This window comes from Salvia splendens, chromosome 5, assembly GCF_004379255.2.
Source record: "Salvia splendens isolate huo1 chromosome 5, SspV2, whole genome shotgun sequence".
In the NCBI taxonomy this organism is placed as follows: Eukaryota; Viridiplantae; Streptophyta; class Magnoliopsida; order Lamiales; family Lamiaceae; genus Salvia; species Salvia splendens.
In genome coordinates, this window is record NC_056036.1 from 34,324,000 (window position 1) to 34,334,977 (window position 10,978).

At 38.3% G+C, this 10,978-nt stretch overlaps 1 protein-coding gene across 1 annotated transcript; it reads right to left on the reverse strand.

Annotated features, from left to right (window-relative positions):
* Nucleotides 1–1,722: 1,722 nt before the first annotated feature.
* LOC121805347 (26S rRNA (cytosine-C(5))-methyltransferase NOP2B-like) lies at nucleotides 1,723–7,360 on the reverse strand. Its single transcript, XM_042205156.1, has 19 exons — nucleotides 7,205–7,360; nucleotides 6,360–6,619; nucleotides 6,254–6,271; nucleotides 6,004–6,164; nucleotides 5,832–5,895; nucleotides 5,620–5,753; nucleotides 5,437–5,520; nucleotides 5,264–5,338; nucleotides 5,095–5,166; nucleotides 4,949–5,022; nucleotides 4,639–4,691; nucleotides 4,020–4,129; nucleotides 3,805–3,873; nucleotides 3,636–3,710; nucleotides 3,018–3,110; nucleotides 2,863–2,942; nucleotides 2,683–2,782; nucleotides 2,194–2,477; nucleotides 1,723–2,078 (listed from the first exon to the last, which is right to left on the reverse strand). Exons 2-19 carry the CDS (start codon nucleotides 6,613–6,615, stop codon nucleotides 2,033–2,035), a joined length of 1,848 nt encoding a protein of 615 aa, XP_042061090.1. The 5' UTR covers nucleotides 6,616–6,619; nucleotides 7,205–7,360; the 3' UTR covers nucleotides 1,723–2,032.
* Between the last annotated feature and the right edge of the window lie 3,618 nt (nucleotides 7,361–10,978).

The window sequence follows — 10,978 nt, forward strand, 5'->3', positions numbered from 1 at the left end:
CTGCACGGATCCATTTTTGAATTTAGAGAGTGCTTGAGTGAGTGAGGAAGATGAAGGTGAGTTTTATGAAAAAATATTAGACATAATTTGATGTAAAAAATAGGTGATAAATGTGGATATTTATAGATGATTTGGGGATAAAAATTTTTTGAAAAATCAACAAATTTTGATAAAAAGGGCAAAATAAATGGCTATATTTTTTGAAAGAGTAAAGGTCAATTTAGATCCTAAACATATGAGCAAAATACGAATTTGGTCTAAAATATTCAATTTTTGAAAAATAGGTACATGACAAATGAAATTCATGTCAGAGTGGTCCTCTTTTGGCAGTTCCGTAAAAAAACTAACGGTATGCCACTATGCAATTAACGTTGACCGTTAGTTTTTTTACAGAATCGTAAAAAATAACTACTTCGGCGACATTTGCATTTGTTAGGGCATCCACAATGGGGGCCAATCGCAAGGGCCTAAGGATCGGCCCCCCTATCGCCTCTCACAGGTCACCATTGTGGGGAGGGAGGCCATCTCCACCCCCACCGCTTCCACCCCTGCGCCGATCGCAAGCCTCAGCCGATGGCAATATCGGCTCAGCATCGGCCTACGATGGGCCTCCATAGCGGGGGCTCGGGCTGATGATGGAGCCGATATCCCTTTTTTTAATTCAATTTTTAATCCATTATATTTCCAATCCCAATTTCAATTTTATTACTCTCTCCTCGGTGATATGAACTTCAGCAACAAGATGCCCGACATGAAGGGGAAGAAGAAGGAGACAGTCGGGAAGGGGTCTGAAGCTGGGCGGACGATGAGTACCTACTCCATAGAGGAGTCGATTGCTCTTGCTCATTGTCGGACACAGATATCTGAGGACCCGATTTTAGCAAACAAGTACGAGGGCGGTTTTTGGGGGCGTATCGCGAAAAGATACGAACAAGTAAAGCCCCAGGGCCCCGACACACCAGCCTGACGATCTACGCAAGCATTGGAAACGTGTGCTAAATTTCATGAGTTCTACGATGGCAATGCGAGAGGGTTTAAGTACTAGAAAATATATTTGCAACCGAAGGATTGCCCAAAATTCATAGGGTTAATGGGTCGTGTCGGGGAGGACGAGCCGGAACCCGAGTGCTTCTGAGGGTGTGCTTCCGTTGTTTTTTATTATGTTTTATATCTTTATCTCTTTTTTTTTGTTTCTTTAATGTAGGATGATTTATTATGTTTTTAAATAAAAATTTTTTTGTCGTATATATTTACATTGTCTTTTAATTACACAAATAATTAAAAGTGAAATATTAAAAATAATGATGATGTGGAATTGAGATGGGCCTACTAACGTGACAGGAAAAAATGAATATTTGGCTGTGGAGATAGGCCACCACTGTGAGTGCTCTTATAGACCGGATTTTCAAAAAGTGAATGTTGATTTTGGTCATATGTCAAGGATCAAAATTGACCTTTACTCTTTTAGAAATCTGAATTTTTTTAAAAAAAATTAAGATTATTTCTAATTTTTTACAAATTTTAAAAAAAATTAAAGCCCAATCAGAAAATGCCACGCATCCCGTCCGCTGCCAAGGACAGAGCTCTTGGTGAAGAGCTCATCCGTGCCGACAACACGAGTGCCGCGGCGAGTAAACTCCTCGCTGTGCCGACAGCATGGCTCCCGCCTTCGGCAAGAGGACCGCTGCAGATGCTCTAAGAATTGTTATTAAGCTAAAAAAGTGCAACCAAGAAAATGATAAATATTGAATCCGCAGTTAATATTTTACAAACACAATTTTATGATGACACAGCCAGCCCCTACAAAATTTATGATCCAAAAATCTTGAAGATCGAGTCAAAAATTTATAATAAGCATCATCATCATCATCCCAGTTCTAACCTACACAGTAACACAACAGGTAGTCGACATCTCCAATGTCGAAACTCAGGTATTTTCTGCCTTTTTTGCAATAAGGCACGATCACCCTCAACAACATTTCTGTGCATAAAATAAAAGGCACATAAAGTCGATCCGCAACTGCTTTCCACCTTACCTTTTTCTCTTTGATTCCCTTAAAGCCTGCCGTTTCTCTTCTCTGCAAACAAACAAAACAAAGAAAAACATTACAACACACATTGGATGGACGAGTTTAATGTCAAATATAGGTTTCTTAGAAGACAAAGATCGAAGACCTATTATAGAATTTTTACCTGTTTTTCGCAATTTCCTCTCTTGAAGGCCATTCCTTTTTCTTTCTCCTTTCCTTCAAAGGTGGTTGTTTCCCTGCCCCACTTACACTAGAGCCTTTGTTCAATTGTTTCTTCTCTTTGATAACCTTTTCTGTAGCAATTTCATTAGAGCCTTTGTTGAATTGTTTCTTCTCTTTGACACCCTCTTCCTGGTCATTGCTTTCAACCAACTCAGATTCCTCCTCCTCCACCTCTCCGTCTTCTGACTGTTGAGACGTTGGCTTCATGTTACTCATTTTCTTTAGCTGCACATTTAATTCAGATGTACAACAAAATATCAGTGTTGGCACAATCTATTTCTATAGAGTATATTATCAACCAGGACTATATGGACATAGTTCCACATATTAAGCTCTAGTTCTACTCGGTTATACACTAGTGTACAAAAGAAAGACAGTGATTCGATTAATAAATGTATTGGTGGAATGGCTTGTGGAGTACGAGATATACCTTAGCTACAAAGAATCCATCCATATTGTGGACATGGGGATAAAAGCGCCTTGTCTTGTCCAAGGAAGTGTGAAAACGATGCCCTCTGAAGCGAATGAATCTGGAATCGAAACAAAACACTGTCAGAAACATAAAATTCATTTAATCTAATCATTCTTTAGGATGAGTTGAAGGCAATACCCAGGACGTCCAAAATCAAGGCCACATGGAACAAGTTTAACATCCCTCTTCTTGAGTGCATAATCAATGACTGCTTCATTCTGTAAACATCAAAAGTTGAGAAAAAGAGAGTATAATGCAACAGAGATCCTACAGGTATTCTCCAAGCTACAAACCTCAGCAACCATAATGGAACATGTGGAATAGACAATGTATCCTCCTGACTTTGAGTTGGCATCCACAAGATCTATCGCAGCAAGTATTAATTGCTGCAAGAGAAAAGAAAATAATAAGCATTGTGTACAACAAAAGGGCCAAAATCTTATTCACAATTATTGACTAGAAACATATAAATGTAACTTTCCAAACCAACATTATCATCTATTAGAATTACGTTCTTTTATAATCAGAGAAGACATAATATTCTTATCCAGAGAAAGAGACTTCCAATAAAAGATGAGATATCTCATAACCAGTATTCGAAGCAGCGCTAGTATTACAAATAAAACAAGAGTTGTTCTCAAGTGCAGTTGATGCATTTAATGTGCATTTCATTAAATTTCAACATCTGCAATGACAGAATTGGAGACTACATGGAATAGTAAGAGAATAGATTCTCTAGATCCAACAAACTGATTGGGTTTAATGGGTTATCAAAAATAAATAAAGCAATACTGGCAGGTCCTAGTGCTATTCGGCTATTGCTTCAAACCTGTCGATTGGAGAGGGGAAGAATCAATTTTTAAACAAAGAACGGTGAATTGCGAACTTCCCAGATTCAAGAGGAAGCATACCTTTTGTAGATGAGCACAATTTTGTATGTCTAAAGCACTTTTTGAGGTTTTCACAGACTCATCCTTAGATATAACCTGCAACAAGTGCATATCGAATTGTTTTTCATCATATGATCATATCGAGTCCAAAACAAGCTGCAGGCATTGTAAAATAAAATTGACTGCTTACACCAGTCCCACTGCAAGGAGCATCCAATAAAATCCTATCGACAGAGTTGCTTCCCAGGACTTTAGGCAACTGAATTTAATGTAGAAAAGAGAGAAAATATTTAAAAATCAATATATTAGGGAGAGATATAGATAGAGGACGAGAAAAGAACACAAAAATGCATGTATATAATAACTTTCTAAGAGAATTTGGAATAGTGAGGCAAAATTATCAACCTCCCTCGCATCATAGTTGGAAACTATGGTGTTTGTTACACCCATCCGATGTATATTTGCAGTGAGTGATTTGAGTCTCGACTCCTTCATCTCATTTGCATAGATCATACCTTTGAGAAAAGATCATGTATAAATTAGATATAGTATCATCAACAAGTATTACATTAGCACATGTAATAATGGTCATTTAGTCATAGTAATCGGGTGATCCTGAACTGAACCAACTGTTTATCAATAATATGTTTTAGGAGAAAGGAGACGGATTCCTCCCCCAAGCAATGACATTACAGTTAAACTTTGGAGGTAGTGATAGCTCATAAGCATTCAAACATAGGCTAGAATACTAGTTGTCACTTTGCAATGAGCTCGAGGCAAATGTGGTAGCTTACAATTATTTTACAAAGAATAGATTTGGTTATAAGCTACTATAAACTTTAACATGTTTGAAAAGTAGGATGGTGGCTCCTCGGTGACATAACTTCAGAAGGATGCCAACTGCACCAACTCCAATTTAAGGCACTTTTCAGTTCTACGAGTGAAGACAATGCACAAGCATAAAAGCAACATTTTAGCAGATATAACATAAATCAGTACGGATTACATTAAATCCATTTCTCACCAGTATTTTTCATCAGAGCTGCAATGTACGTAGTTTTACCACCAGGTGCAGCCCTGCAAATGCACCAATTAAGTCAGGAATGGAAGAGCACAAAGAATCAGCAGATTTGTACCATAACAAAAAAACATTTTTGTTTTAAGTTAAACTGGATATGTGAAAAGTTTATTAGAAAATTGAAAGGGCGAAGGGAGAATGAAATAAAAAGAAACGGTTAGAAATAGTTTCCACAGGAATCATATGATATGAAACTAGAATAAAGACGAAAAGTGCATAAGTAATTGCATAGTAGTTCTGGATGACAAATACTCACGCCATGTCAACAACTTTCTCTTTCTCCTGAGGAGCAAGCGCCATTACAGGCAAAAAAGAGCTTGCACCTTGAAGCTGTAAGCAAATAAACCATAAGCTTCATTGCATATGATAAGCTACGGGAAGATTATAGAGAACTGAAAGTACCATATAATGCCCGGCCATGTATTCTGGAGTGGCCCCAATTGGAACTTGGGAATCATACACAACTAACCCTACCTAGCAAGTTGAGTACAATCACTTCGTTATTATTCCTTTAATATTAAGGAAACTTATAAAGAAGCCAAATATTCACGTACTGAAAATAAAAACTTACTTTGGACCATTTGCTTAATGGATCGAGGTTGACTCCTCTGTTTAAAAGAACACCTGCCAAGTCCCTTCGTCGAGTCTAAGATACAAAAACAGAGGCATCAACAGGAAGCCACTTGTTTGGCAACGGGAAGATATAAGAAGCACAAGAAATGTCGATTTAAAATGATACATCACCTTTAAAGTGTTAGTACGAAGACAGGTAGGCCTAGGCTTCTCAAAAGCTTCAATGAGTTCCATGAGTTCAACAGCCGGAAACAACTAAATAAACATTGCAAATCACAATCACAGATTTACAAGCAATGAATCAAGAAATCAAGGACTGTCAAAAGAAATCATGTTCAGAAAAAAGTGAATTACCTCAACCAGAGCTTCAATCAAAAAATCATTGTATCCATAGTAAGAAATTAAATCCATTTTCAATTGATCGACATAATCTTTACGTGTAGCACCCTCTAGCCTCAAAGATTTGAAATTCGAAAGCACTCGTACAACTGAAAGTGAAACTCTGAACTTCAACAAACTATAAGAGTATCTAAACCATCAAAAGATAGAGTTAAAGCCAGACATACTCTCTTTTATCCTTCTTAGAAGATTGGACAAATCTGGGGGTCTCTGTGCTTCCTCTTCAAGCTCCTACATAATTTAAGAAAAGTTTTAAAAGAACATGGTAGGTAGATTGTAGATATTATGTCCAGTAAGTCTAATCCTTGCAAAGAAACAAGAGTATCTCATAAGCTGAACCTCCTCAGTTGGTAAAGAAAACTCATTAGCTTCATTTTTTATATTAAGCTCTAACTCTGCTTCTGCATCTACTTCTTCCCGAGCCTTTTCCTCATCAATTTGTCTTGCTTCCTTCTCAAAATCAGATACATCAGAATCTGAGTCCCCCTGTGCTCCCCGCTCTGCCAAAAATAAATATACGAAATTTATAATACAACGGAGAGATTATAGACTGGGCTTGATCTACGTACAATCACAATGGAAAAAGTACCTTCTTCATCGCTCCCCTCTAAAAACAGAAGAAAGAAAGTATATGAGAAAGATAGGAAAACAAATATTATCCCAATTGAACTCCGATAACAAAAAGCAGAAAATACCTTCATCATCACTTCCTTGGAGGATATCATTGGCATAGACATCATCACCATCTGACGACATATCCGAGAGAGAGTCCATTCCCTGATCTTCCTCATCTGGGTTCTCAAGCATTACAGGCTCTTCAGAGCCATCAGAATTAAATATCATTTCCTCCTTAGTTTCTTTTTCTAAAGTAGGTAATGCCTTTTGCTTCTTCTTCAGTGGAGGATTAGCCGCACTACCTCCCTTCTTCTTGCTGAGTTTTGGACCAGCCATTAAACTGCATGCATAAGCCCCAATATACAATCTTAACAGCCCAAAACAGTAGACAATAAATAAAAATGCATGTCTCGGAAGACAAGTCTCTACCTACAGTTTTTAGCAATATTAGAAACCCAAAAACATCTCTCATTATATATAATACTATATGTATACCAAAGCAGTCACCAATTTGTCTATTGTGCAATCTGCAAGATGAAGTCTTCTATCGAGTAATCTGCCAAACCGTCTAGATTAACTATAAAAGCCACCAAATACTTGCTTAACAAGTATATAATGATTTTATATGAAAGATATGAGTTTGGAGGAAATCTGATGGGTATTAGAGCTGAATACACATGAGATTAAGCATTGGAGCTTAAGATTTGGGCTCCAACAAACCACTTTATCCTATAGATACACGTATAATGTGGACGTTTTCTCACTCATTTATGCTCATCAATTTTTTTACTACATGTATAGATTCCAGTCACATTCAGTACATCACAAAGATTGCACAAAAATACACTACATCCATCAGTCAATGAAAAAATCAAACAATTTGGCATCAAATTTTAATAAAGTGGACTGGTGGGAAGAAGTTGACCTGATGAAGAAATAGAATTAAGGATCCTTGAGAGCGGCGAACACAAGCCCACGGAGGCAGCGGCGGAGAATGAGGAGGAAAAGGCGGCTGTAGTGTGGTAGAGTGGTGGGTTTAACCGGAAATTTTGAGAAGAAGAAATTAGGGTATAGGGTTTAACGTGAGGGATGACCAAAGAGGAATTATTTATATTTATTTGTTTGTTTTAAGGTCTTTATTGGGTGGCCCAAATTTAATTTAACCTTAGTGTTATTGGGCTTTTCGAATATGCGGTGTATGTATGAAAGCAAAATGTTTGCAACATTCTTTTTTTTGCTTCTCTCCTTCAATTGTTTCTCTAACAGTCTTTTTTTTCCTTTTAATCATCATGCATGTCGAACGTAGACTTATTTTGCATTCTGTTTGTTTAAAACATTAAATCTTAAACACTAAGCTCTTATCTTAAACATATAGTAAAAGGGATAATCACAAATTCTATATATTTTACAAACTTCAAACTATAATCTGGACCATTAAAAAATGTCAATAAATGACAAAATAATAGCAAAAAAAAATGTCAACTCAATTTCAACACAGCATCAACCGCTGACACTGTGTTGACATTTTTTGTTGCTGTTATTTTATCTTCTGTTAACATTTTCTAGCGGTCCAGATCATAGTTTAGAATTTGTACAATATTTAGAATTTGCATTTGATCACAGCCCTAGTTAAAGAAATACGTATGGATTTGTGTTAAAATGACAACACCATTTAAGATGACACTGTACCACCAAGGACAGTTGTTAGATTTAGGAGCAGATTCAATCTTAGTTTGCCATATGACAAACTTGTTTGCCTATGTATTGTAGATTTCTTGATTATCTTTGATTTCATATCGCAGATTGCTTGAAACCATATGCTGAGTTGTTTGCTTATGTATCGCAGAATGCTTGCCTATGTATCGCAGATTGCTTGCCTAGATTGTCATTTTAACTATGGTGTCACCATACCATAGTGCTCTGATTTCGTAGCTCACATTACTTGGAACCATATGTTAAATTGTTTGTCTATGTATCAGATATTGCTTGCATATGTATTGCAGATTGCATGATACTTGTTGTCACGTTGTCACTTTAAGAGTGATGTCACCTAACGCACCTATGATATCACAAATTTTAGGCATTGATATAAATTTTGACGCTTTGCAATTGAAATTTAATTTTACTAATTTATAACAAAATTAGACTTCTGTATTTCCAGTATAATGTGTGTAGAGTTGAGTTTGACACTAATTCGGTTTTGAAACTCATTGTTTATGTTGTCTTGGCATGTTGTCTATCTTATCGGCATACGTATGTGATGGAATAATTGAGTTGAGAATCGATTAATAGTGTGCAAGAATGGTGTGTGCTTGTTCGATCAAGTCATAATAGTTACTACTACTACTATGTAATTATTCAAAAGGTTAATGTTGCATGGTTCAAACTAAGTGTTTACTAATTAGTGTTAATTATTGATTTCGAGCTTGATGTATAAAATACTCCATCCATCCCTGAAAGTTTATCACATTTTCCATTTCCGTCCATCCCACAAAACTTGTCACATATAACTTTTTACTACTATTTTTGTTATTGGACCCATATTCCACTAATTCATTTCCACTCACATTTTATTATAAAACTAATATATAAAAGTAGGGCCTACATTCCATTAACTTTTCCAACTCATTTTCCATTAGAGCATCCACAGCGGTTGAGCGCAGCCGTCCGTCTGTCCGTGCCAGCGGCGCCGCACCCGCTGCTCGATGCATCGAGTACGTCCGTGCCAGCGAGCAGCCTACGTGTCAGCCGTCCATTGGCCAACGGCAATGCCGTTGGCAATTTGTTTTTTTTTAAAAAAATCGGATTTTAATTAAAAATCCGATTAAAAAAAATATTTTCCCACTTCCCAAAAAATTATATCCGTTTTCTACCCACTTTTAATTTATTTTTCAATTTTTTCCCCAAAAATACACATTTTCATCTACCTCACTTCTACATCAAAATTCACACCACACTACACAATTCTCATTTAAATTCTCTAATTTCTATTCTTACAATTCTCAATCTTTCTTCACTCACAATAAAAAAATATCCGGCTCTGGCGATCACCCTTCCGACTCCCATGGTTGGAACCCCGATTGGTTCGGTTCACAACCATTTCCTAGTCCGGAAATGGAATATTCGGCCTCTCCTCAAACCCAAGGTTCGCAAGTTTCGGGTGGCTACCGGCCTTACCCGATCGACGACCAAGATGCCCCCCAAGGGCAATACGGGTGGACACCCGAACCACCCGTACCTAGAGCGGGAGGAAGCGGCCCCTCTCAAACTCCTCATCTTCCTACTCGTGGTGTCCGCACCCCGTACACTACAGGGGAGATGGAGCAATTATTCAAAGCGTACTTGTCAATTTCCGAAGATCCGGAGGTTGGCACGAACCAATCCGGTGACCATTATTGGTGGCGCATCTGCCGCCGGTACAATCAAAATCGGCCGGCTGGAACAATCTAGCGCAACGAGAGTATGGTGCGCAATGCCATATACAGAGCCAATGAAGAAATCCAAAAGTTCCAGTGGTATTACCTCCAGGAAGAGCGGTCGGCGGGGAGCGGCCGGAGCGAGCTTGACATCATCAGTTCCGCCTTAGCGACCTACCAATCCAAGAACTACAAGCCGTTCAAGTACCTCAACATTTGGCAGGAGACGCGGGCGCATCCGAAGTATAGGGGAGGCGTATCATCCTCCACTAGCTCCTCCTCCAAACGGTCGAGGTCGGTATCCCTATCCGACGCCGGCTCCGAGGATGTGGCTAGCCAACTTGCCGGAGCTAACTTGAGTAGCTCCGACGCCGGCCCGAACTGTTCCCAATGCCGGCCGCAAGGAAGGAAGAAGGCGACGGCCAACCGCCGTCGCGCCGCGACTCCATCCGCCCCCGCTCCCTATACCTCAACCCCCCACCAACTCGTTGTGGGGGATTTTGGCCCAACTCAATTTGGCCGATAGGTCAACTATGACCCCCAAGCAACTTCGATCGCATGTGGCGATGATACGGGGTCTCCAAAGAACATTGGGGGTAGAGCCGGATGAAAAGTCATCCACGGGAGTAATTTTTATTTTTTAGGTGTTTAATTATGTAATTTTTAATTTTTAGGATTTTAATTATGTAATTTTTAATTTTTAGTATTTTAATTATATAAGTTTTAATTTTTTTTGTAATTTGTAATATTATTTCAGGTATTTTTAATGCATTTTAATTTTGTGGAAATGTTTTTATTTAAATTGAATAATAGAATAGTGAGACCCTTGAGCTTGTCCTTGCGGAATAGCACGGATGTGAGTGTTGTGCTCTTGCCTAAGAGCAGGGAGTAAAAGTGGGACCGGGCCCACATCCGTGCTCGTTGGCAAGAGCACGGATGTGGATGCTCTTACATTTCTTAAAACACGTGTCTGATCAAAGTGTGACAAAATTTAACGGAGGGGGGAGTATAATAAATGGAAGTAACATACTAACATTCACCAACAGTAGCTTCCACTTTCCATATATCAATCCCACTTTTGCGATTCAGCTTCCTTTATCTTAATGAGCTTGATAAAATTATGCATATGGTTTTGCCTTCAGTAGATATAATGCTTTCTCCTTTGTGGATGGAACTCAGTTGTCCAAAAATAAAACAACGTTAAAACCACGTTCATGTTCATGTACAATAGTCCATGATTAAATGAAAACTCTCCCTGTCGGGAATAAGCTTCCGAGAGTGGG